We start from the raw sequence: 27,364 nt of genomic DNA, 5'->3' as shown, positions 1-27,364 counted from the left end.
CAGTCTTTATAAAACAAAGTGATGTTCATTCTTGTCTTTAATGAAGTCTCTCCAGATTCACAGCAGTGGAACTGAAAGCAGAATTTGGTTGTCTTCCATGAAACTTCTAGTTATAACAACTTCTCTTAGCTTACTCTCTAGCCAACACAGATATTTCACATATGGGTTCACTTTCTAGAGACATATATGAATATGATTCTGATGATCTCATCCTAGCAGACATTGGTCCTGATAGTACAACAGCTGTTATGAAATGTTTACATCCAAAGGAAAACTGGAGACCTGCTGGGTTTGTTTGGGGTTTTTTTGCCAATTCCACCCTGGGGATGGCTTTTCTGTCATTTCATTTTTAGAAGTAGCAAAATGCACTCTTTTCTCTGCAGAGAAATGCTCCCTTCCCTCAGCCACTCAGTGGAAAAACTGTATAAATTAAGGCCTTGTAAACCTTGGGCCAGATCCTTGATCCCTTTGAATTGCTGAAGCAGTGGGAAAAAAGGGCCCTATATCTGCTCTGTGAGGAGATGGGAGAATCCCTGAGAGAGATGCAGAGCCAGCAGAGTGCCCCCTCTTTTTCAGCTTCTTGTTAGTGGGGTTGTCAGGTGAAGGGTACATGTCCAGAATGCTAATGAACTCCCGGGATCCTCAATGGATGGAATGGCGCCTTAGTGTCTGTTGCCATCCAGCACAAATTAGAGCTGCTGTAACTTATGGTAGGGGCCAAACTTATGCCAGGAATCTTGGGGAAGAGGGGACAACTAGGATTATATAATTTTGTTTAAAATGTTGTTGGTATGGATAGGTTATATAATGGTTTATTAAACTCTTTTTTTGTACAGCCAAAAGCCCTGAAACTTCTGGGAATGGAGGTAGGTGACATGTAATAAATCTTAATGTTAAATTCACTTCGCTTTCTCACCAAACAAATTCATTGGCAATATACTATCTGAGACTTCTCGTAATTAATATCTTTTAAAAGTTCCACAGATTTAGAATGAGAAGTTAATCACACACAAGGGTGTACTTTCCACCAAAGTAAATTGTTTATATAAATGCAAATAGAAAATCAGTTTCTCAGTATGCTTCCCCATAGACAAACTAAAAAAAAAGTGGAGGAAGTAAATCCTGTTATCTCCAGGTCTCTGTTGGTGAAATCGGTACATATTGTTTTAAATAGTACAGTCTATTTGAAACCAGTATCCCAATCCAACAACTATAAAAATAGAAAGCTGTCAGAGAGGTCAAACAAATATAGGATGTGATGCCCAATTCCCATTGACATGGCTGAGGCTTTTGACTTTTTCTTTTCCCTTTGTAGAAAAGGTTAGAGGCAATTGTTCGGGGTGCAGGGAAGAACAAAATCCTACTTTGCCACTCCAGAATCTATACATAGCAACTAGATGCCTTGCTGTCCTCAGCCAAATACCTGCTACCACATCTGACCGCAATGGATAGATAACCACATTACATGAATGTTTCTTCTAAAATAGGGTCAGATGCACATACTGTTATTCATATTGAGTAGTACCTTGCTCCACAAATAGTCCTGTTTACTTCAGTGGAACTACATGAGGGAGAAGGTACTACTTAATGTGAGTGAGGGCACCAGAATCCAGCCCAGGCCCATCAGGGCATTTGTTAGCAATTAGATTCTTGTTTTTAAGTTTCAGTGTGAGCACCATACTTAGTTGAATGTGAGTGGTTTGCACTTCTCAGAATAGTTGTTTCAGGCTGTCTGTTTGCAGACTCAGCAAACCATTACTGCACTGTTTCATGTTTTTCTCAGATATTGAAGGTTTTCTTTACAACTATATGGGACAGATGCCTCTCTCTTTTAATGAAAACTTCAATTCTGGGGCATAATTCTGTGTCAAGTGGTTGGATTCTGTAGCAATTTTCATGGCAACCTAATTATGGAAAATGTGAAGCACTGAGTATAGTTTTTTTAAATTATTTTACATGCTATTTAGGCTGGGATTCTCAAAAACCCTCCACTTTGTCCTGTCTGTACTCCCAATGCCATCAATGGGACCACTTTCACAAATCCCAGCCTTAATTATTTTGTAAATATCATTGGTTTATAATTGTCACTTTTATGACCACTTTTTAACTATATTTAATTGTAAACAATATTAAAATAAAGATTTTCAGAAGTAAAATATCTTGGGAAATTGAGCTGAGATAGAATGGAGGGCATTAGTGTAGTGCAGTGTCAATCTTCAATAACCCGACATCCTTCAGCCTCTGTAATGCTGTACATTGGCACTTCAGAGAGCTGAGATTTTGTATTATAAGTTTTACTTTGCTGCTCACACAAGGAGCTAAGTTCAGCGCACGCAGTCTGGGAACAGAAGGACAAAGGAAAGTTATAGGACAAGATGAGAGGATGGAAATAAACAGGACAGGCAAGCAAGAAGAAATAACATGGAATTGGAGGGGGAAAGGAGAGAAGAAAGGACACAGAATTGAGGGAGTGGGATAGTATGTAAGGAGAGATAGGTTACCCCACTGATAAGATCAGGAGGGGGGAGATCACTAAGAATGAGACAGAAGTGGGGAAAGGACAAAACAATACCATGCTACCATCTTTTGATGAAGCATCCTCCAGCGTCTCCCTCATTGTTCTCTCTAATGCAGTTAGAGTGAAAAGAGGTGAATATATCCACCCCAATGAGATTAAAAACTCAGAAGTAAATGGACAAACCAAAAGGTTTAACGTAAGGGTGGCTTTCCCAGGAGTGACCTGGGCATGTTCTGATAGTGCTCTGCACTACCACAGGGAAGGGCCAGGTTAGATTGACGTTCCCAGTCTCCCATTTCCCACTAGGCAGGAGCTGGGAGTGTTGAATCATTATTTCATATGCATCACATTTATTCTGTGAATTATTTTTTTCAGTGAATGTGAAATTAGTTATGTAAATTTGTGTAGGGAGAAGTAGTGGGAAGCAGCAGAAATTCTCCTCCTAGAAACTCAGAATGTGGGCTGGTCATAGTGAATAATTAGTCAGTCTAATCAGCAATTAAAAGAAAGTAAGTTACATGAACATGAGTGTGCCTGTGGTGAGGGAGTCAGCTTCCTCATGTCGTGTCTCCTGTACCCAATGTAAACTGATTCACATCATTCCCTAGAACCACACTTTCTCCTTGTTTGACAGGATGATGTCCCTTTGCGAAGAGGAAGGAAGACCACAAAGAAACGAGAAGAAGAAGTGGATATTGATTTGGATGATCCTGAGATTAACCATTTCCCTTTCCCCTTCCATGAGCTGATGGTGTGGGCTGTGCTGATGAAGCGTCAGAAGATGGCCCTCTTTTTCTGGCAGCATGGGGAGGAGGCTATGGCTAAAGCTCTGGTGGCCTGTAAACTCTGCAAAGCCATGGCCCACGAGGCATCAGAAAATGACATGGTGGATGACATATCCCAGGAGCTGAACCACAACTCCAGGTTGATTTCCTTTCATGCATACTTTCTGGGGAGTAGCAAAGAGAGGCTGCTGAAACTGCCAGTAATCAGCTTAGGAGTGGTTTGCTTTAACTGCTAAAGATGTAGGGAAAGTGCAGGCCCCTCGAAGCCAAAGGAGTGACTTTTAGGGCACACCTGTGCTAACAGAGCCCTTCTAAAAACTGTGCTAACAGTGCAACTTCTGAAATGGATAGAACAGGAGCCAAAAAGGTGAATGAAGCCTCTATACTGACTATATGCTTTCCTCCATCTTGAGGCCACCAGAGCCTGAATGTGATTCTGTTGAGTCACTTTTCCCATCCCAATGAAATACAGTTCAAAATCTGCTGAAGTAGTATCCAGGTACAGGAAGTAACTAATCAGGAGATCAGACTAGATCATCATCATAATCCCTTCTGGCCTTAAAATCCATGAATCAAAGACCAACAGGAATTTGAACAATTTTTGGACACTGGTTAATAAAGCCTCCCCTTCAAGGGTACCTGATCATGTGATCATGAACAAGCAAGGGGGACCTGGATTGCCTAACTGCAGATAGACAGTGGGCTTCAAGGAGAGAACAGCAGGCAGACAGGTGGGAGCAGATGTCTGGGAGCAGTGGGTACTCAGTATTCTAAATCAGGACATTTATTAAAGTGCCTAACTTTAGGCACTCAGGTTTGAAAATGTGGGCCTCCATGTACAGCCAGCACCGCGAAAGCATTTCATGGAGCTGTCATTAACAGTGTACTTTCCGCAAAGCAGACTGTGCTGGCTAATGAGAATGTCCTCTGTTGCAGGGATTTCGGCCAGCTGGCGGTGGAGCTGTTGGACCAATCGTACAAGCAGGATGAGCAGCTGGCAATGAAACTGCTGACCTACGAGCTGAAGAACTGGAGTAACGCCACGTGCCTGCAGCTTGCGGTGGCAGCCAAGCACAGAGATTTCATTGCTCACACTTGCAGCCAAATGCTGCTCACAGACATGTGGATGGGCCGGCTCCGGATGCGCAAAAATTCAGGTCTAAAGGTCAGCACTGCCTTAGTATCAATTAAGAGCAAGAGCTCTAAGGGATGGCGAGGGGGTTGACACCAAATCAGCAACAACTAGATGACTAATAAACTAATTGCATGGTCCTGTGTTGTTTATAGTGACATGACACAGTGCTCATCCCTGCTAGCCCAAATCCTGAGTGCCTTACTCTGTCCTTGGTCAAAACTCTCCAAGATCAGTAGGACAGTTACTGTCATAAAGACTGAGCAAGGACTGCAGGATGTCTCCCTAACTGAAGACTTCAGGGTTTGGCCGTATTTTTTTAAAAAATCAATTAATAAATAAAAAGGGTGTGTGAGTGAATTTACTACTAATGAAAGGTGCTGAATTGGCAACCCTGGAGAATGATCCTCAGAACAAGCAAATGCAGCAGCAGTGCAAATACCCCTGCAGTCCCATGTCAAGCTGCCTCCTACCTAACCTGGACCGACCACCCCTAAGGGATGTGGAAGATAATTCAATCACGCCCATTTAATACTTAATTTCTCTGGTAAAACAGCCAGTGAGAGGGGTTTTCTGACAGGCATTTCTGTCCAAGAGGAACTGAACTGTGGTGCATTCACCTTCACCACAGTATTCACTAGTCAGACCAAGAATTGCCATTTTTAATTATGTTTTGTGGTGATATACCCTGACCGGGGCATTCCCTCGCCTGTATCAGGTTTACATGTGAAAATCGATACTTGCTCTGGTTGTTCTACTATGCTGCAAAAGCATGTATCTGAGAAAATAATTATGAACAGCAGAGATATAAAGATATCATTATCACACTGGAACTAATGCACTATCAGTAACAAATGAGTGTCAGTGGCTAATAAGATTCTTATCTCACTTGTGTCAGAGCTCTGCATGAGTACCTTTCTTTCTAAAACTAGGACATGTTCTTACATTTTGGAAAGTCCTCCCTCTTAGCCATATGTTTTCTGAATCCATCTGTGCCCTGATCCCCTTGCTTTCCCTGGGGGGCCTGACCATCTTGCAAACCTGACTTTTGAGCAGTAGTGAGCTGGAGCCGGTTCGCACCGGTTTGCAAAGAACTGGTTGTTAAATTTAGAAGCCGGTGTAGAACCGGTTGTAAAGGGGCTGGCGGGTGGGCAAACTCCAGTCCGTGGGCCACATCCAGCCTGCGGGACCGTGCTGTCCGGCCCGCCTGAGCTCCCAGCTGGGGAGGCTCCCCCGGCCCCTCCCCCACTCCTCCCCCCTCGCAGAGCCCCAGTGCGCCACACCACCGGCGGCAGCACTCTGGGCAGCTCGGCAGCTCCTGCCACTTTGAGCAGCATGGTAAGGGGGCTGGGGCTGGGAGGAGGGGTTGGATAAGGGGCAGGGAGTGGTTGGAGGAGGCGGAGGTTCTGGGGAGGTGGTCAAGGGATGGGGAACGGGGGGTTGGGTAGGCGTGGGAGTTCCGGGGGTCTGTCGGGGTGATGGTGGATGGGGTTGGGGCAGTCAGGGGACAGGGCGTGGGGCGAGTTGGGTAGGGGGTGGGGTTCTGGGGGGGCAGTTAGGGTGGGGTGGTCTCGGGAGGGGGTTGTCAGGGGACAAGGTGCGGGGAGGTTGATGGGTTGCGGGTTCTGAGGGAGGCAGTCTGGAGCAGGAAGTGGGTTGGGGTCGAATGTGGGGGGTGGAGAGACACCGCGTGGTTCCCTACTGGGTCTTCGGCGGCACTTCGGCGGTGGGGGGTGGGAAGGTCTTCACTCGCTCCGGGTGAAGGACCCGCCGCCGAAAATCCGGAGCGAGTGAAGTGTCTCCCCCACCACCGAGGACCCGGTAGGGAACCGGTAATTAGGATTTTGGGAGCTCATCACTGCTTTTGAAATGTTCCAGTTGTTCATTACTCAGTAGATCTTGCTTACTGTAGTGTAGTGTATCTATCCATTTCCCCTTCTATGCCTTGTCCTTTACAGTATGTATCTCTTCAGCCACACAGCAGGCCCCTGGCCCTATCCTTTGCATGATAAGTACCTCAGGGTGATAAATTCCATTTTCCTTTTGGTTTGTTCCAACAGCAGCTCCTCCCAAATGTCTACACTCAGTTTATTGTTCACTCTATTTATTCTGCTTTATTCCATAAACCTTTATCCTTTAACTCTCCCTCCCTGAAGCAACTCTCTTTAGGCAAAAGAGAGAACAGCATAGACTTTTTCATGCACCTTAATGGGTTATATGGCAGCGTTGGGGGGCGGGGGTGTACTTTAAAAGCAGGGCAGCTCCAGTCCAGAGACCTGGAATGACCTCTGCAATGCGCTAGTAGGCACCAGTAGACAAAGCAGGAATGTTCTCCCTCATGGGATGGAAATATACTCTCTCCACATATGCCAACAGGCCTACTAAATAATTTCATTGGCATTACTGGAGATAAATTCATTGGAGATATGTATAAAATGATTTTTCCATGAAATGCTGGCAAAAATCAAGCTTTGGTGTGTGTGTGTGTGTGTGTATGTGATTACAAATGGGCCTAAACCATGATGGGCTTGATCCCGCACAACCCAGGTGTAGTGTGTTGCATGTATAAGAAGAAGGTAAAATGGATGTGCAGCACAAGACAGCGAATACAGGAGAATTTGAGCTCACATTGACGGGAGCAGTGCTGCATGGCTGCCAAGTTACAGGAGTGAATACCTAAGCACATAAGTTGCATACTTTTAAGTCCGTCTCCTCAGACTCACTCATGCCATTGTCCTGACCTATTCTACCCTATGTACTTGCAAGTAAGGGACCACAGGGAACTTACTGAGCCCTGATCTACTCTACTAAGTTTAGTTGACCTAGCTGTGTCAAAAATATCACACCCCTACCCAACATAGCTAAGTCAACAACCTCTCTAGTGTAGATGTAACTATGCCAACAGAAAAGTGCTTTCGTTGGCATAGCTAATGTCTTTTGAGGAGGCAGTATTACCATCCTGGCTAAACTCCTTCTGTTGGTTTATGCTGTGTCTCCACTAGTGGGCTCTACCAGCATAGCTATGCCAGCACAGGTTCTGTATTGTAGACACGGCTAACACTTACTGCAGAGGACTATGTCTATTGCCTAATATTTCTTGTGTCTCACATTAACACTGGAACACTCTACTGTGCAATGTGCAAGACTTTTCAGGTTCAAGGTTCAATGCTTTTGTGGTTCCGCCTACTACCTAGTATGGTAATATTTTGTAGTGTTCTAGCTTGTAACAATATGTATGAGATGAGCAATTTAGGGATAAATAAATTATTCAGCACAATGAGTTAGCCATATAACTTCCATTAACATTGCAAGGCATGCTATGCTTAGTTTCCCCACAGTCCTCTGTAAACAAAATCTCAAATGACAGATTTCCAGGTGCCATTGAAACTTACACACTGGAATGTTTGATTCCCAGATTCCCCAAGGGGCTTGTTCCATTTGATACTAAGCTACCACCATAATCATAACCTGTTAATTGAGATGATTATTATTATTATCATTATTATTGCTTTAGGTAATTCTAGGAATTCTACTTCCTCCTTCAATTCTCAGCTTGGAGTTCAAGAACAAAGATGACATGCCTTACATGTCTCAGGCCCATGAGATCCATCTACAAGAGAAGGAGCCAGAGGAACCAGAAAAACCAGTAAAGGAAAAGGAAGAGGAGGACATGGAACTCACAGTAAGAGCAAATAATACAAAAGCCAGCCTAAGTTCTGTCAATTTACTATTCCTACCTCTACAGGGACTGCAGACTAGAATGTCCAAGTTTAGTGGATAAATGCCTCCAACAATCCTCTTTCCTCGGCGGGACTCAATACTTACGTTGCAATGCTGAATCACCAAATTTGCCTCTTTGAGTCCTGATGTTGCCTCAGTGCATGACAATACTGCCTCATCACATTGTGATGTGACGTCATGTATTGACCAACAGCAACGTGGCATTGTCTGAACTAAATGTAACAGACTTGCAGGATTCAGAACACACCCAAGAATGTTAGGATGAGTGGCCTGGATGAGACTGAGCACTAGTCTTTCGTGTGTTCAGAAGGCAGGGAGAATGGGAGTTCCCAAAGCTTGGATGGAGACTGCAGGTTTTTTCCTTTTATCTCTTCTCATTAAGCAGAAATTAGTGTATTGGTATGTCTACTGCTAAGATATGGAAATCTGTCTAATCAGAATTTCACCTCTTTGAGTTCCCTCACTCAACCCTTTCTCACACTGGTGATTATTTACTAGTACACATGTGGAAATACTTAGAAAGGATTGCACAATCTAGCCCTGGATAATAACAGGAGTTTGGTGGGGGGGGGGTTACATTTCATTGTGTTCTTTTTTTTTATGATGAATATTTTATTTGCTTCATTTAAAATGTTAGAATTGCACAGTGTAACCCTGAATGAATAATTATACCACAAAAGGACTCAAACCATTGAAATTCCGATGATTAGACAAATCTCCACAGTTCCTTGTTTGTATCAAGCTTCATGGGCATTTTTTATTTGGCCATGATAGGGGGGAAATTGCAAATCCCATCATCAAAGAGCTTTGAAGGGCTTTAAATCCACCCTAGTCCTCCAGGGCCAAGATGGAACTGAAACACATCAGTAAAAAAGAAAAGGGTTCTTTCTGGTTAATTTTTTTAAAAAACAGCCTATTTCCCACAGGCAAACAGCAGGCGCTGCCCCCAGGACCCCGTCTGCAGGCAGGCAGAAGGACCTGCCTACAGGACCCAATATGCAGGCAAGCAGAAGAACCGGTCCACAAGACCTGCCTACAGGACCTATTTGCAGGCAAGAACCTGGCCATTGGAAAAGACCAGATGCCAGCATAGCATTGGATGGGTTGTTTTCCACTCATTAGCTATTAATTACAATTAATTATTGCTGGCTTCTGCTCAATTCATGAAGTGCTTATTCAAATCCTATAAGCGCTTCACACAGTGCCGTGTTTATGGCATTGGGTAAAAATATGGCGATGAGGTAAATACCATGATCTCTCTGTGAACATTCTGGCTCTCTGTTTCTTGTCTCCAATACTACATTTCCCTTCAAAAACCTTCTGATTCCCACTAAAAAAGCACTATACGCTGAATGATATATTCTTCTCTGCAGGACTTAGGATTTAAGCTTTCCTTCCTCTCAGCCTTCTGACAGTCCTATGGCTCTCTCCTTTGACCCTGCCCCCCTACTCCCTGATATGCAGCACACACACCACTGATATCCCAATTCAGGGAGAATGACTACAACCTTCTCTACAAAATCAGGAGCAGGGGGACCCAGCTGATCACATGGAGTCCAGCAGCTCTTGTAATATGGTCTTGGGCCCTCTGCTGCTGGATTCAAATGTTTTTTATATGTCCTTGAGTTGTGAGCTATAGAACACCCAATTAATTAATTTTGCATCAATCAACAGCAGGCAAGCTGCTGGGCCCCAGAGTGGAGATGTAGGAGATTTGCAGAAACTGGGACCTTTCTGGATAGTTTCAGAAGAAAGACAGCATCCATGTCAGGAGGCTGCTATATTTAGTCCTTTCCCAGGCTTGACAACAAGTGACGTTTTTCTAATTATGAAAAATAGTTTGGTTTAAATTTTGGGTGAAAGTTATGCATTGGTTCTTATTTTATCTGAACTGCTTCACCCTTGGGACAGGAGGACCCCAGAAGGATTACTCAAAAAGCTCTTTCATGAAGACCTTTTTTTGGTCACACTAGATATTTAGGGTACATTTTAAACAGTCTATGAGAGTTAATAAATTATTAATAGATGTTTTCATAAACGGTTAATCAATTGTTATAGAGTCCAACAAGTTGCTTATAACCATAACTCGTAACCATCTAAAACACCATCTATGGTCTTATCACTGTCCGCAACACACACTACTCAGGTCTATAGAGTGCTTATAATGTCTATTAATTCTTCATAAGTGTATCTTGAACATAAAGTTGCCCTCCTTTTTTTAAATGGCTAGTAGTACAACTCTGTGAATTGATTATTATAGAATAGGGTGTGTTCTATGTTTTCTGTGCTGCCTCAGAGGACGGGGGGGATTTTATCACCACCCTGTGGTGCACTAAAAGGATTGTGTTACCGCCTTGGCTTACACTTATGCAAAGTGGGTGTAAATCGCTCCCATTCTGATCTGATAGCATTTTCCACCCAATCTGCACTCGTTCTGCACAGGAGTAAAGGACCACACAAGGTGCAAAAGCAAGGAAATAAAGCCAGTGTGTATGACTCAGCATGTTTGTATGTGTTTATACTGCTTTTTAACAGTTTTTTGTTTGGTAGTACCCAGAGGGACAGTTATATCAGGAAAGGGGAATTGAAGGCTTGTCTATATGGTGTTGCAGTGCACAATGCAGGAGTGTGATTTCTAAAGTGCACCCTGCTGGTGCGCACTAAAGGTTCCCTAGTGTGCTTTAATGTAGTGTCATTTGAATCAGTATTTCATTAGGGAACCTTTAGTATGCACCAGTAGGGTCCACACAGATCAATTAATGTGCAACATGTTACTGTGCCTAAAAAAATTACACCCTCAGTGTCCATTACCCTATCCAATAGACAAGCCCTAAGTTATCATCCATAGTGCATGTCACTAGAATGCTGACTTTATACATTGTAAATTACTTGTTTTTTATTTTTGCTTTTTAAATTTCTAACAGGTGCATGGGAGTGCCAGGCACAAATCCCATTAACACTTTGGTGATAGGCAACAGGATTTCCTGATATAACATGCCCACAAGAACACATTTGCTAGAGCTCCTCTGTCATCATTGCAACCTCAGCACAAAAAGGGTTAAAAAGTCATAGGATTTGTGCATGGAACTTTCACTCACTAATCCTTAATACTTAAATTTGAAGAATTACTGGATGGGGGGAGGAGTGGCAGGAGACTAAAATCTACAGGAGTCTAACTCTTCCACTGACAATCTTATTTCCGGGAACAACATACCACATCACAGTCATTCATTCAGTATTTTCTTTGTTTAGTTCTAATTTTCCACATCAAATAAAGTGTCTCCCCTTCTACAAGTAGTAAGAGTGCAAATAAAAGAAACATGTTTGGGCTTAGGACATTCCCCTTTTCAAAAAAATCTCAAGTAGGTTAGTTTTTTTGGATATGAAATGATTCAGGCTCTTTCTGGAATTAAAAAAAATAAATAAAATAAAACCAATACAGACTGAAACCCTAAAGCTACAAAGCTTTGAAAGTTAGCTTCTCCGTGGGGTCAGCGCTGCAGTGGTACAGATGAGAGCTGTGAGATAGCAGGGCGGTTTTGCCTGTTTGTTCTTAAAGACCAAGTGAACTGGGGGAAATGAGCACAGTCGTCTAGGAAAGGTTGGCAAAAAAATGGTTGCCTCTTTGTTCCAGGAAACACTGAATGGCTGTCTGTGAGGGAAATTGTTTTCCCACAACCCCTGGACATATTTCTGTGTCTGTCCTCCCTGCTGTCAGCAACTCTTAATCTGACTTGAGTAAACTGCTGTTATTGGCAAGCAAAAGGAGCAGCTGCAAATGCTAATGGGGGGGCCACTGAGCTGAACTTAACACCTTTGCCCTGGCCAGGCCTTAACTCACCTCCACTCATACACTTCTGCTCACTCCCAATGACTCAGTTCAGGGTGAATATATAAGCTTGCTCACATTGCTAAGCACTATGGGTGAAATTTGTCCCGGTGCAGAGAACCAGCACAAGGGATGCACCACTTATGTCTCATGTAAAAGCCATAATTTGGGGACTTAAGTAGTGCATTAGCCCATGCTGGTCCCTTGCACAGAGATGAATTTCACCCTAACTGCAGAACATTTCTGCACACTGTGTGGACACCTCTCTGTACAGCTGCTGAGCAAACACTAAGGGTAAGTCTTACGCAGCATTTTGGAGCAAACCTCGTAGGCCAAGTCAAAAGATGGCTGGCGGGGATCACACTAGTGTGCTAAAAATAGCTGTATAGGCAGAGCTTTGGAGTTTCAGCTTGGGCTGGAGCTCGGGCTTTGAAACTCACCCTCCCACTAAACTCCTACCCAAGACACAGCTTCAGAGTGCTGTCTGCACAGTTATTTTTAGAGTGCTAGTGCAAGCCCTGCAGACCCATCAGTGACCATTTTTTAAATCAAGATTGCATGTTTTTCTATACGATCTGCTCTAGGAAGAACTTCCCCAAAATGATATGTATGGTCTGTGTTATACAGGAGGTCAGACTAGATGATCATAATGATCCCTTCTGGCCTTAAAATCTATAAATCTGTTGACCAAGGCTGGGGAGCTTGCTCCAAAATGCTGTGTAGACATATGCCCAGCACTAGTGCTTTGCCTCTGCTTATTTCTTTCAACAATGTTCAGCAGATGCTGCAGAATTGAGCACGTAGAGCTGCAGTTAGTATAGATCAGTGTCTAGAAAACTGTGTTCTCAGTATTCAGAAAAAGGAACTATTGAGCACATGCAAAAGCTGTTTTTTACATGCTTACATCTCTGGGGTTTTTAGCTATTTTTGTCCTAGAAACAATGAAAGCATCCATTCCTTAGCAAGGAATAGCCACCCAGAACTGTTATCACATGGCCATCATTTCCCACTGTATTGTGGAGATGGTTGTGTGTGTGTGTGTGTGTGTGCGCACGCGTGCACGTAGATGGATATTCAGTGAGTTATGTTCCTCACTAGTTTATAGACACTAAAGTTTGTAAATAGCTTGTGCATTTCACTAAGGGCTGGTCTACACTGGAGGGGGGAATCGATCTAAGATACGCAACTTCAGCTACATGAATAACATAGCTGAAGTCAAAGTATCTTTGATCGATTTACCTCGGGTCCTCACAGCGCGGGATTGACGGCCGCGGCTACCATCTCTCGCTCTGGTGGAGTTCCGGAGTCAACGGGGAGCGCGTTCGGGGATCAATTTATCGCGTCTAGATGAGATGCGATAAATCAATCCCCGATAGATCGATTACTACCCGCCAATCCAGCGGTAGTGAAGACATACCCTAAAGATGAATTCTGAAAAGCCTAAGCTCATATTCATTGGGATCAAAATTCCTGTTATAAAACAAATACACAGTATATATTGCTACTACTAAAAAACATCTTTTAATTTGTAAGTGCACAACCCAAATGTTTCTTGTTGCCGGAACAACTCTAAACATAATTACAATGAAATAAAACCACATGCCTAAAAAAAATCCCAGAACCCTGCTCACAAAATCCCCATGTCCAACTCAATAATGTACATGTAGCACACAACATAAAACTGCAGGCCAAAGGGAAAGCAAGTAATGAGGATGCTGCAGATATACTGCACTGTGCATGTTGCCCTCGAGTCAGGATTACTCTGATTGACTCATGGCAAACCACAGGCAAAGTTTTAGAAAATGAGATGCCATTTACCAAACAGTTTCAGTGTAGTCTCACTGCTTCTCCTATCTTCTACTTCCCCTCAGAAATAGACACATGTTTGTTCACATTCACTGCTTGCAACAGCACAGTGCAAACTGTCCCTTGACTCAGGCTCTTTCTATAATATTTTTAATGGGAAGGCTTTTCAGATTTGTTAATACCATCATGAAATTAACATCCTGGGACATTAGATTAAGCCTAATCCCTAGCAGTTTTAAAGCTATTCCCCATCTGCAATGTGGGGGAGGGTGGCTCTGTGGTAGATGGTTATTTTGAAATGACTGTAACATGTTTAACCTCAGCATCATTATCCACAAGAAAGCAAGAATAACTAGGCAATAAAGCAGCAATAGTGAAATAAGAAATGAACCTACAGCAAGATACTGAACGTTGACTGCTGTGGGAGTACAGGACCATTCAGAGTCACACATTTATGAAACTGTGAAGGGTTTGGAATCTGTTGAACAGTCACCCGCCCTGAAACACTGACCAGTGCCTTAGTTAAATCTGCCAAAGCCCTTTTTCACCTCTCCCTCAGAACTCTTGAGCACAAGCAGGCAACAGAGCTAGAAGCCCCCAGGATAGGCACTGCAGATTTGTGTAGCACCAGATATCAGTTTTCCCCATAAACACTCAGGAGGCAGAGGGAAGTAAGCAGACAAATGATTTTCTCAGGCAGGAAGAGCAGAAATTGTTCAGAGCATCTCAAATCACATGCAGAAAGCCATCCTCTCTTGTGACCTGGGAAATAACTCTGTCCCTGTGTCCCTCGAGCAAATTGTCTTTTGTAATGGGAAGGGTTAACAGTCTGTATTAGTATTATTACATTCACTGAGTGCTGCAGATAGAGACTGCAAGGAGTGAATCAGTCTGCTTAGCTAAAGTGAATCCTGCTACCATTTCCCTTTGTTCATTAACCACTTCCTCCTTTTATTCTGCTACTATATCTCACCCAAACTTCTTGTGACTTATTTTTGGGGTCTAAGTTGGGTGCCCTGTGCTAATATTTAATACCAGTTGTTTTAAACGCATTTGGTAATGCCCCTAGCGTCTGGGATAGACACAATGAGCTAATGGATAAATAACTCTTCTAAGATGGACTGCAGTTTTAAGAGGGGGAGAAAAGACTCAGCTTCTACTCTGTCCTTGAGTCTTAGATCTTTGTTCTTTTTCTATAGAGACTTACAGTTAGCAGGTACTCGGTCAAATACGAAACTGAGCAACCACATGGCAAATAGCAATAACACTGAGAAAACTAACATGAATCAAATAAAGTGTAAACCCTAGAAATGGCAGCAAAAACTTAGATACCTTAACAATAAGTACCCTATAAATATCTAGACAGACAGAAATAAATACATAGGTTCATGCTTTGATTGAATTGTTACAATTTATTCTTTATAAGGCCAAAAAATGTAGGAAAGGCTTCCCAGAAGATATAGCAAGGTACAGTGCCTACCCTTAAGAACTTGCATTCTAAATTATAGATATGACACAATAATGTGGGGTGTCAAACAGTCTGAAGAGTATGGGAAGAGAAAGGACTAGGATTGTTGATTAATCGCATTTAACTCATGTGATCACTCAAAAAAATTAATGGCAATTTTAAAAATTTATTGTGATTAATCACAGTTTTAATCACACTGTTAAACAATAGAATACTAATTGAAATGTATTAAATATTTTGGATGTTTTTCCATATGTTCAGATATATTGATTTCAATTACAACACAGAATACAAAGTGTACAGTACTCTATATTATTTTATTACAAATATTTGCACTGTAAAAATGATAAACAAAAGAAATAGCAGTTTTGAATTCACCTCATACAAGTACTTTAGTGCAATCTCTTCATCATGAAAGCACAACTTACAAATGTAGATTTTTTTTGTTACATAACTGCACTCAAAAACAAAACAGTGTAAAACTTTAGAGCCTACAAGTCCACTGAGTCCTACTTCTTGTTCAGCCAATCGCTAAAATATCAACAAACTTGTTTGTCTATATTTACGGGAGATACTGCTGCCCACTTCTTGTTTACAATGTTACCTGAAAGTGAGAACAGACGTTCAAATTGAACTTTTGTAGCTGTCATTGCAAGGTATTTATGTGCCAAATATGCTAAACATTCGTCTGCCCGTTCATGCTTTGGCCACCATTCCAGAGGACATGTTTCCATGCTGATGACGCTCGTTTAAAAAAAATAATGCATTAATTAAATTTGTGACTGAACTCCTTGGGGGAGAATTGTATGTCTCCTGCTCTGTGTTTAACCCACATTCTGCCATATATTTCATGTTATAGCAGTCTCGGATGATGACCCAGCATGTTGTTCGTTTTAAGAACACTTTTTCACTGCAGATTTGACAAAATACAAAGAAGGTACCAATGTGAGATTTCTAAAAAAAGCGACAGCACTCAAGCCAAGATTTAAGAAGTGCCTTCCAAAGTCTGATCAGGAGTGGGAAGGAGCATGCTTTCAGAAGTCTTAAAAGAGCAACACTCTGATGCAGAAACTACAAAACCCAAACCCCCCAAAAAAGAAAATCAACTGTCTGCTGTTGGCATCTGACTCACATGATGAAAATGGATATGCGTTAGTCTGCACTGCTTTGGATCGTTATCGAGCAGAACCCATCATTAGCATGGATGCATGTCCTCTGGACTGGTGGTTGAAGCATGAAGGGACATATGAATATTTAGCACATCTGGCATGTAAATATCTTGCAACGCCGGCTACAACAGTGCCATGTGAATGCCTGTTCTCACTTTCAGGTGACATTGTAAACAATAAGCGGGAAGCATTATCTTCTGCAAATGTAAACAAACTTGTTTGTCTGAGCGATTGGTTGAGCAAGAAATAGGACTGAGTGGACTTGTAGGCTCTAAAGTTTTACATTGTTTTATTTTTGAATGCAGTTATTTTTTATACATAATTCTACATTTGTAAGTTCAACTTTCATGATAAGAGATTGCACTACAGTACTAGTATTAAGTGAATTGAAAAATACTATTTCTTTTATTTTTACAGTGCAAATATTTATAATAAAAATAAATATAAAGTGAGCACTATATATTATATATTCTATGTTGTAATTGAAATCAATATATTTGAAAATGTGGAAAACATCCAGAAATATTTATATAAATAGTATTCTATTATTGTTTAACACTGCGGTTCATTGCGATGAATTTTTTTACTTGCTTGACAGCCCTAGAAAGGACAAAGGTGTTACAGCAATATAATAATCTGGTTATTCAGGGAGATAGAATGTAAGAACATGAATGTTATGAATTAATATTATAGATTAAGGAAAGCCATCAAGAGATTATTTAATATAGGAGTGCCCCAGCAAACATCAGATGTAATATCAAGAGTTTAGGGGATTCATCCTTAGTTTACCTGCATCTTCCCAAAAGTACCTTCAAAATTTTCAGCACCAGGAAGAATGGCACAGAACTGTAATGTCATTATCCTCAGAAATACCACCTCCCATTGCAGAAGGTAAAATTCATTTTTTGACTTGGCTTTCTCCTCAATATAGTCTACGTACACACACAAATAAACAAACAAGAGATTGTAAGGTTTATTTTTAAATATTTAGGAATTGCTTAGCTATTATGGTGGTGGGCCATATCGCATTTCCAGCAAGGCACTTTAAGCACATAAATAATCCCACTGAAGTCAACTAATTACGTACACGATTAAATGCCTTGCTGAATCAGGACACATGAAGGAAGGAAGGACAGTGTTATTAAAGTACAAATGCTGGATTGGGAGAAAACACCTCTGCCATGACATCCTGTGTGACTTTAGACAAGTCACTTGACCTCTCTGTGTCTTAGTTTCCTCCTTTGTAAAATGGGGATAATAGCAATACTTGCAAGGGTGTTTCAAGGCTGCATTAAATTCATGTTTAAAATGTTTTGAAATCTTCAGAAGGAAAGTGTTCTAGAAACATTAACTGAAAGCATCAGGGCAGCACCAGCGCACTTAAGTAAGACAATAGGTATCAAATACTTGACTTTCGGGTGTCACTATATGGAGAAGTATCAAAATCTGCGCCTGTCACAACAAATTTAAGAGTGGGAACTTCCTCACAGCATGGAAACTCTCATAAAATTCCAGCTACCCTGAGTCTCCTATTCAGAGAGGAGTGAAAACAAAAGAGCAGTTCTACAGTCAGTATTACAAATACAGAAGGACACTTCTCTTTTTTTCTTTTTTTTTGGCCTTATTTCTTTAAGGAAAACAATGCCATTCGTCAGAGGTTATAAAATCATTTAAGATTCAGTGAGTAATATTTATTGTAATCATTCTCTCTCTCTCTCTCTAAGGTTGAGCATGAATTTCAGACTAGCTCTACATGTCGACAACATCCATTGTTGTTGTTTAGTCACCATTGGTATTGTATTTATTAATGTCTTATGTATTTATTTCTAAAATACCTAGCGGCCGATCCTCCACTGGTGTAAATTGTAATAGCGCCAATGAAATCAAGTCATTGAAGTCAATGGAGCTAAGGCAATTTACACTACGTGGTAGATCCTCAGCTAAAGTGTGTTCAGCATTCTGGAAAATAACCCTGGAAGAAGATACAATCCCTATAGCAAGGAGCTTACAGTCTAAAGCCTCATTCCTGCAATGGACTCCAAAGGGCAGGCCTCTGCATCCATATGGAGATCACTGCAGGATTGTGGCCTAAGTAGGATACAACAATCAACATGAACAACAGCCAGTTTCATTATTTCTAATTCAGTAACCTTCAACACCTGCTTTCCTCCTTCCTGCGTTTCGCTTCCAGTATCAACTCTCTGATCATTTTCTTATAACAACTTCTATTCTAACCTTCTCTGCTTTGCACATAGCTACATAATAGAAAGTGACTGTTGGGAGAAGAGAAATCAATATAGCAAAAAGCAGAAATGTCTCCCACATCTTATTCTTGTCCCAGAACCAACATGTGAATGGAGCTCAGTAGTCACATTGGTATTGACGGTTCTGCTGAAGTGTGTGGCTCCTTCAGCTTATGAGGGAACAATTGATATGATCTGAACTGGAGCTTCCCATCCAAAAGAGATTGTTTGCAAACAAAGTAGTTCGAATCCTGCAGCTACATGGGCCCAACAGGGATGGGTCATCTGACCCGATCCTCATGTTAAGATGAAGATATCCGAGAATCAATTAATGTGGCTCCTTTTGACACTTTCAAAAATAGCAATCCACCCTGTGGGATCCAATTAAGGGGTAGTTCGTAGTTCACAAGGAAATAACTACCTTTCTTGTTACAGGCAATGTTGGGCCGAGGGAATGGAGAATCATCAAGAAAGAAGGAGGAAGAAGAAGTTCACAGCAGACACAGACTGATCCCTCTCGGAAGAAAGATATATGAGTTCTACAATGCACCCATAGTTAAGTTTTGGTTCTACACGGTAAGCTATCTTCCTCATAATACAGGCACTTGTAAATAAGTCAGTGTCACTCTGTTGTCCATGTATCTGTCTGTACTGGCACAAATTTTCAGAGGACCTCCATTAATATATTCACAAATGCCATTTGGGGAAGCAGACTGGCATTTGCAAATTCAACCACAGTACAGTATTTGCATATACACCTCTACCCCGATATAACCCGGGTTCGCATATAACCCCAGGGCTCCAGCAGCAGGGCTCGGGCAGCGCTTTAAAGGGCCCGGGGCTCCAGCTGCTGCAGGGAGCCCTGGGCTCTTTAAATCACTGTTGGAGTCCTGCTGCCACTGCCCTGATATAACGGGGTTTCACCTATAACACGGAAGGGATTTTTGGTTCCCGAGGACCGCGTTATATCGGGGTAGAGGTGTACAAATGATGATTTACATGGACAAACGGGTGAGCCTGTAAATGTTGTAGACCTATTTTTGGAAACAGCTGTCTCTAAGTACTACAGTAATAGAGCCAAATTCTGAAGTCCACCATCGGGCAGTACTCCCATTGAATTTGTTGTTGGACTCAGTGGGAGCTTTGCCTGAGTAAGGACTCCATAACTGGGTCATAATTAATTAAAGTAGGTATCAGCTACTACAGCAGTGTATGTCCTTAGATCATTTTTGTTTTGTTTGGCTAATTTTCATGATCTACCTTCTGCTGAACCCAACCCCAATTTCAGGAAATCACAAAAAAGAACTCCCTGTTTTGGGAGATGACTTGGAAAAAAAAATCATGCTTTCCTGCTGAGACCTTAATGATACATATATAAACAACACAAACAGCTCCCTGTCAGCAGAGATCAAACCATGGTGGGGAGCGTATGCTGGTAACTTACTCGAAGATGGCAAGTGTTATCCAACAAAATACTACTGAACTGTAGCTAATAAATGTTAATCAAGCTGATGAATCTAAAAACTGCTTATCAGCAGTCCAGTATCATTATGAGTATCAATGTGCATTATTCCTACCAAGACAATTCTTTCCACTGTAAGCAAAATGAGTGTCCTGGCTTGCACTACTATTTCAATCCTGAAATGGAAGAGGGAGATCAATACTACATTTTCATTTAGACCTGTTTCTACTATTTTAAGTCCTGAGGGAGGTCAGGGTCACTTATTAATGGATCTTGGCTAGATTCATCTTCCAGAGCAAAGTAAGGCTGTGGGGCCTGGCTGATTGGACTTGAATGAGAAATGCTGCAAAATGAAAGAAAGGCAACTTCCAAGTGAGGGTTAGAATAACTCTGAAATCAGTCTGGCTCATTTTTTAAAAGAAGTATAGCCTAAAAACTATTCAAAAGAAATCCCCAAAATCTTTGTATTCAGCAAGGGTTCAACAAGCAAGGAAAGTGTCCATGTCAACTACAGTTGTCAATATGAATGGCACAGAAAACCATTCCATTATTCTGTGCCCACCTCTAATACCATCATTCTTAATGTATGTTGGAGTGGGCTAAACTCAGCATGTTGTAACTGTTACTATTGAAATTGACGTTGTATTTTTACAACACTAATATCCACTCATTCATTAAAGGGGCCCAATTCAACTTGGATTGGTGGGATTAGTTGCCAAGAACAGGCAAGATCTATCTAATAGGTACATTTTAACTCAAAAAAGACATCAAGAGGTGGGATCACCTGGCTTTCAAAGACACTGTCCCTATGTTGTTTTGCATGGGGAATAGACCCATCATACTTTGAAGCTGTTCTTTCAATTAGGTATCGGGTGACCAGACAGCAAATGTGAAAAATCGGGATGGGGTGGGGGGTAACAGGAGCCTATATAAGAAAAAGACCCAAAAATCAGGACTGTCCCTATAAAATTGGGACATCTGGTCACCCTAATTAGGTAGCAACATTTTCAGTCCAGCCAGTCCCACTCAGATTAGACATCTGTTGATTCAAAAGGACTAGACCCCAGAATAGGTCAGCCTGGCTCTCCCTTTCCTTTAAACATGTTGCGAAGATCAGGTTAGCTCTAGAGAAACAATCCAATCACCAAATACATATCTGAAAGAAGGGATGAGTCCATTTCCTCCTCCTGTTGTAAGCAGAAGAGGTAGATGTTAGCTGTGCTCATAATTATGGTCAATTTAAAGAATTTGCCTAGGTAGTTTCCAAGCCAGTGACTAAAAATAAAGCCAGCACTCAGTACTGCAAGCTCTATGCTTTCACACACTTCAACAAATTGTTTGTGTGAACTAATTGAACAGAGCAGCACTATGGACCCAATTCTGTTAGGTGCTCATCACTGTCTACCACCACTGAAGTCACTACTATGTTCCTTCCAAAATACACAGCCCCATTATGTTGCTTCCTTTTGACCTTGTTACAGCATAGGCAATAGACTTAGATACAATAAAAAGAAAGAGAAACCTACTTCTTGAAGTACAAACACTTGTAATAAGATGTCAGTGTTAACAGAACACACGCCTAAATCTCTATGCCTGGCACTGAAGATGTTCTCTGAAGAGTTTGACCTAAAATATTCTGTGTCATAGAGCTGTTGCTCGAACAGTGAGGTGCTCACAGGGAAAAGAGAAGGGAACTGAGCACTGCAAAGTCTGACCAGAGTCAAATATCCCTGCCACAGAATTATTCCACAGTGACTCCATGTCACTTGCCAAAGTTCCCTCACCAAAGGCTATTAAGCAAAGTAAGCATTAATGGGATGAGAGGAAAGGTCTTCTCATGGATCAGTAATTGGTTCAAAGACAGGAAACAAAGGGTAGGAATAAATGGTCAGTTTTCACATTGGAGAGCAATATATAGCAGGTCCTCCAAGAATCTCTACTGGGACCAGTGCTATTCAACATATTCATAAATGATCAGGAAAAAGCAGTAAACAGTGAGGTGACAAGGTTTGCAGATGATACAAAATTACTCAAGATGGTTAAGTCCAAAGCAGACTGAACAGTTACGAAACTGGGCATCTGGGCAACAAAATGAGAGATGAAATTCAATGTTGATAAATGCAAAATGATTGACATTGGACAACGTAATCCCACTGATACATACAAAATGATAGGGTCTAAATTAGCTGTTACCATTCAAGAGATTGTGGAGTCATAGTTCTCTGAAAACATCTGCTTAATGTGCAGCAGCAGTCAAAAATGCTAACAATGTTAGGAACCATTAGGAAAGAGGTGAGGATAGGTGGGTGAGCAACAGAAGCAGTCAGGCCAGAGCAGTAAGGATATAGATGGTCAAGGTAGTAGAAATAGTATGTATGATGACCAGGCTAGATGCAGTATTACTCTGAGTCAGGACAGGTAGTAGTAGTCACAGTTCAGGGTAACTTCACCTGTATTCCCCCCTTTTGTCCACCAAGAGCACCCACTCTAGGCTCCTGACTCCTCAGCTGTTACCTCTTTTGGGCACAGACCCACATCTCTCCCCCTCCTCAAGGGTTTTTCAAGGTTGCACAGTTCCTTGCCTACACTATGATATCCCCAGCAAGCCAGAATGCCTAAGAAACCAGTGTTTGTGCTTTGCTTTCTCCCCAGAGGCTATGCCCAGTGTATTGCCCACAGTCATAAGTTACCATACAGCTCTTTATAAGCAAGCATATTTATTCCTAAGGTGAAAGCATTACAGAGAAGATATTAAAAAATTAAAATAACGTATGCACATGCTAAAAAGCTTACCAGAGGTTGCACCAACTCCAACCTTAGGCTCTGGTGGGTGTCACTCCTTCAAAACACACAACTGGGTTTTCCCCATGATTATAAGCTCTTAACTGTCTCAGATTCAGAACCAGAACACCAGCTGGGTAGATCAGCCTCTTTCTTTAAACAGTTCAAGTCTTTGATCTCTAAATTCTGGAAACAAGTAACCAGCAGACAGTCACCCTCTCCCGGAGGATGTAGCTTCAAAAGGCTGGGTTTTTGCGTAACTGGAGGTGAGGAATTTGCATTAACCTCTCCCTGGGCATTTTCCAGGAAATCTACTTTGCATTTATTGCCTCAAAAAGTCTATTTTGGGCACAATTTCATTATATTCCTTTAAACTCCCCACTTCACGTCACATCTTCCCCCTAGAGAGGTTACATACAATTTCGGCCTATAGTATTACATAAGACAATAAGGTTTTCCAAGAATGTTGCAGGAAATTGCTATATCTATCACAGCATCACCTTGGATACAGGGGATCCAGATTAAAAGGGTTGTGCATTAAGGGCAGAGAAGGTCGGGGTGGGTCTGAGGTAGAGGAACTAGGTCAGAATGATTGTATGTGAGGACAAGAAATGTCAGGTGAGTAAAAAGCAATAGGTAGGAGGGAAATGGACTGGATTGGAAGTGTTCACACAGGTGACTTAGGAAGTCTAAGTTTGACAGTGGCCTCATGGAGAACCATAGAACCAAGACTGATCCCATCAGGCATAGTGAAGATCCACATGAGTTGTGTTAACAATGATGGGAGTGGTTATAATTGTGAAGCAGCAGTAGCAATGGAGAGGAGACCTCCAAGTATTTATTTTAGAGCTTCCACTTGGTATGCAGATTCAATTTCCATAGCTGCTGCTTATGTTCGCCTCTCTGTTTACAGATAGAAGATCTTTGCAAACTGAAATTAGGGTTTTAAAGCCACCTCAGAGGATCTGACTATGCTGTATAAACATTAGTAAGTGGTTACTGATGTCAAGAGAAATTTTTGTTTCCTTACAGTTGGCATACATCGGGTACCTGATGCTGTTCAACTACATTGTCCTAGTGAAGATGGATCGTTGGCCTTCTACACAGGAATGGATAGTTATCTCCTATATTTTCACACTGGGAATAGAGAAGATGAGAGAGGTAACACTATTCCGGATGAGCCAGAAACAGAAAGGAAACACAAATACTTTTCACATTTTTTTTTATTTGTTTGAATTATGTTTCTCTGAATATTTTGTTAGGTGGATTTACCACAAAGTTTCCTTTTTTCCAGAAAAGCAGAAGGGATGTTGAAATTTCTATTGCTACATTTCTCCATTTTACTGTTTTTAAAAGCAACGGTCTGTTCCACACTCCTACAACCCCCTTGGAACTTCCAAGTTCAGATTTCTACACAAAGTCTAATGAAATTGTCAGAGGCTAAGTTTTCTTCTAACATAGCCCCACTTTCCATGAGATTTCTTAGGGCTCTTCACAATGTTCCTCATAGGCATGGCTACTGAAGTAGAATTTTGGGGCTTGTTGTTTACTTTTAGGTGTGTGTGGAGGGGGTTAGAGAGAGGATTCCAACCAGAGCCCCACATCTACATACCCCCAAACTGTCCAAAAGCTTGGCTCTGCATTCAATATTTGCAGCTGTCCTATGTCTCCATAATGTGCTGAACCAAGATTCTGGATCCAAGCATCCTGAGCTCTGGGACCATTCATCCTAAATTCATCCTAAAACATCCATGAATCCGACGAAGTGGGTATTCACCCATGAAAGCTCATGCTCCAATAGGTCTGTTAGTCTGTAAGGTGCCACAGGACTCTTTGCTGCTTTTACAGATCCAGACTAACACGGCTACCCCTCTGATACTTGATCCTAAAACAGTTACTTAAAAGCACAATGCAGGTTCAAAAAAATTGGGCTTTATTCATTTGATTTAAAAGTAGAGAGTTACAACATGGTGGAATAGGACAGTGATTTTGTGGGCACGCACCCCATCAATTAGCCACAAGGGGGCTCTGCACCACTGATAAAAAGTTGCAGAGAATTCAGTGGATGAAAACAAATGCTGTTAAATATTTTCTGTGAATATTTGTTCCATTTTTATAATCATTCACTTCAACTGTGTGTGCACTTTCCACAAACATTTTAGGAAGACTGTTTATGGAAAAAGAGTTCTAAGTGGAGGTTGGAGATTATTCACAGAAAACTAGACTATAATTTGTCTAAGAATTGTGCTCACTGGGTCAGGGAGCAAAATCAGACCATATGACTGTGCTCAAACATACTCAAATTCCAAATGTAGAATACTCAAAACAAACTACTTGCAAACAAGTTAAAGGCAAGAAATTATTCATGGATATTGTTTGGTGAATAGTTTCAAATGACAAATAAATTCAGGGAAATTGTAAACTCCTCACAGATGATTTTGCAAACAGAAAAGAAGCTAAATTCACAGAATAAGTTATTTTATGCATTATTTTCCCAACTGTGTATTCTCCCAAAGCTAGGTTCAAATAGTAACATCAGTGTTTTGGATGAAATGCACAACCAAGGCCCTTGTGGTCATTAAAGACCCCTGGCTCTTTTATGTGTAGTTTGGGAACGCTTTTCTGTAGTTTCTTTAAATGAGATTTTTTTGATTAAACACCTTTCTACCTCTCTTCCTTTACCCTTTAGTTCAAAATTGAATCATTCAGTTTGGGAAATGGAAAGTGAACAGTGAATTTTTTGTCACTTATAGGGGATTTTAGAAAGATGTATTTGGTTTTGTTTTACAAATGAGTAACTCTTGATTATTTTTTTAAAAAATAGCACATTGTGAATATATCACAAATGGAGTTTGATTGGCTAGACCACAAGGTATCTAAAGATGGGTCAGAAGCATGTACGGTATTCATGAAAACAACAAGGAGTCTGGTGGCACCTTAAAGACTAACAGATTTATTTGGGCATAAGCTTTCGTGGGTAAAAACCTCACTTCTTCAGATACAAGTGAGGTTTTTACCCACGAAAGCTTATGCCCAAATAAATCTGTTAGTCTTTAAGGTGCCACCAGACTCCTTTTTTGTTTTTGTAGATACAGACTAACACGGCTACCCACTGATACTTTTTTCAGAGTAGCAGCCGTGTTAGTCTGTATCCGCAAAAAGAACAGGAGTACTTGTGGCACCTTAGAGACTAACAAATTTACTTGACACCATGCAAGGTATTCATGAAGGATGTCATAGCAGGGACTTCATCAGATTTGCTTTTGGCCTTTATAAAATATGAATGTTTGCCATGTGTTTTCTATGGGGCTTAAAGTGAAGATAACCTGGATCCCCTTTTATCCTTCTTTCATGCCCTTCAGATATTGATGTCAGAACCTGGGAAGCTGTTACAGAAGGTAAAAGTGTGGCTCCAAGAGTACTGGAATGTTACAGACCTCATAGCGATTCTCCTGTTCTCTGTTGGAATGATACTTCGTCTGCAGGATCAGCCATTCAGGAGTGATGGGCGAGTCATATACTGTGTTAACATAATTTACTGGTATATACGTTTGTTAGACATCTTCGGCGTGAACAAGTATTTGGGACCATATGTTATGATGATTGGGAAAATGGTAAGATAAGTTTCCTCATTCTTTCCATATTTTCTTAGCATTTGTTTGATTTTATTTGTTTGGGTAGGCAGAATTAAATCACTACAAATCACTAGTAATTTCCTATGATCCTAGCAATCAGTGCCTTTATCTTATGTCAGCATCATGGCAAACCCACATCCTCCAGATTGGCCTTATATATAAGAGATCTGCATCTAGCTCTTCTCCAGGCTTCTACAGATTTTTATACGTGAATCTTCTATTTTGTGTGGCAACCTCAGAAACCCCCTTTCAACAGCAAAGTTATCTCACTAGTTTCTGTGCCTCAGTTTACCCAGGTCTAAAGTGAAGGATAATAATTCTCACCTACCTTGAAGACATGCTTTGAGGTCTATTTAATTAACTAATATTTTTGGAAATGCTTTCAGATACTTACAAGAAGGATGCTATAATAAGGGTGGTGTGTTCATATATTGTTAATATTTATTATAATAGTGGTCTTGCTATCGCTGCTGCCCCATATTAGGATCACTTCCTGTCTTCCCCATCTTAGGTCTCACATCTGTGTTACCTTGATTTTCTTCTGTTCCTTCCTGGTGATGTCCCCAGTTGCTTCTGCAGAACTTTGTCAGGGTCATGTCACGTTTTATCTCTGGGGAAGCACCAAAAGGAATCCTCCCTATGAGAGCTGAAAATCCATTCATGTGACCACAGCAGCTAGAGTTGCCAACTTTCTGACCAAACAAAACTGAACACCTTTGCCCTGCTCCACCCCACTCCCTCCCCACCTTCATCGCTCGCTCTCCCCCACCCTCGCTCACTCGCTCATTTTCACCG

At 41.4% G+C, this 27,364-nt stretch overlaps 1 protein-coding gene across 14 annotated transcripts in view; it reads left to right on the top strand.

The window, feature by feature from the left end:
• Nucleotides 1-27,364, top strand: part of TRPM3 (transient receptor potential cation channel subfamily M member 3) — a 593,201-nt gene that overhangs the window by 539,612 nt on the left and 26,225 nt on the right. For 9 of the 14 annotated variants that reach the window (XM_005297759.5, XM_065549391.1, XM_008168507.4 and 6 more), the window contains 8 exons: nucleotides 837-866; nucleotides 3,153-3,442; nucleotides 4,240-4,468; nucleotides 7,950-8,117; nucleotides 9,103-9,228; nucleotides 19,127-19,267; nucleotides 23,967-24,095; nucleotides 26,297-26,548. In XM_005297759.5, the coding sequence (XP_005297816.2) occupies nucleotides 837-866; nucleotides 3,153-3,442; nucleotides 4,240-4,468; nucleotides 7,950-8,117; nucleotides 9,103-9,228; nucleotides 19,127-19,267; nucleotides 23,967-24,095; nucleotides 26,297-26,548 (1,365 nt within the window). The remainder of the gene's footprint in view (nucleotides 1-836; nucleotides 867-3,152; nucleotides 3,443-4,239; nucleotides 4,469-7,949; nucleotides 8,118-9,102; nucleotides 9,229-19,126; nucleotides 19,268-23,966; nucleotides 24,096-26,296; nucleotides 26,549-27,364) is intronic. The other 5 variants (XM_005297764.5, XM_065549392.1, XM_005297762.5 and 2 more) reach the window with 1 other exon arrangement.

The sequence above is a fragment of the Chrysemys picta genome, chromosome 6, assembly GCF_011386835.1.
Source record: "Chrysemys picta bellii isolate R12L10 chromosome 6, ASM1138683v2, whole genome shotgun sequence".
In the NCBI taxonomy this organism is placed as follows: domain Eukaryota; kingdom Metazoa; phylum Chordata; order Testudines; family Emydidae; genus Chrysemys; species Chrysemys picta.
This window is presented reverse-complemented; position numbering and strand designations above follow the sequence as displayed.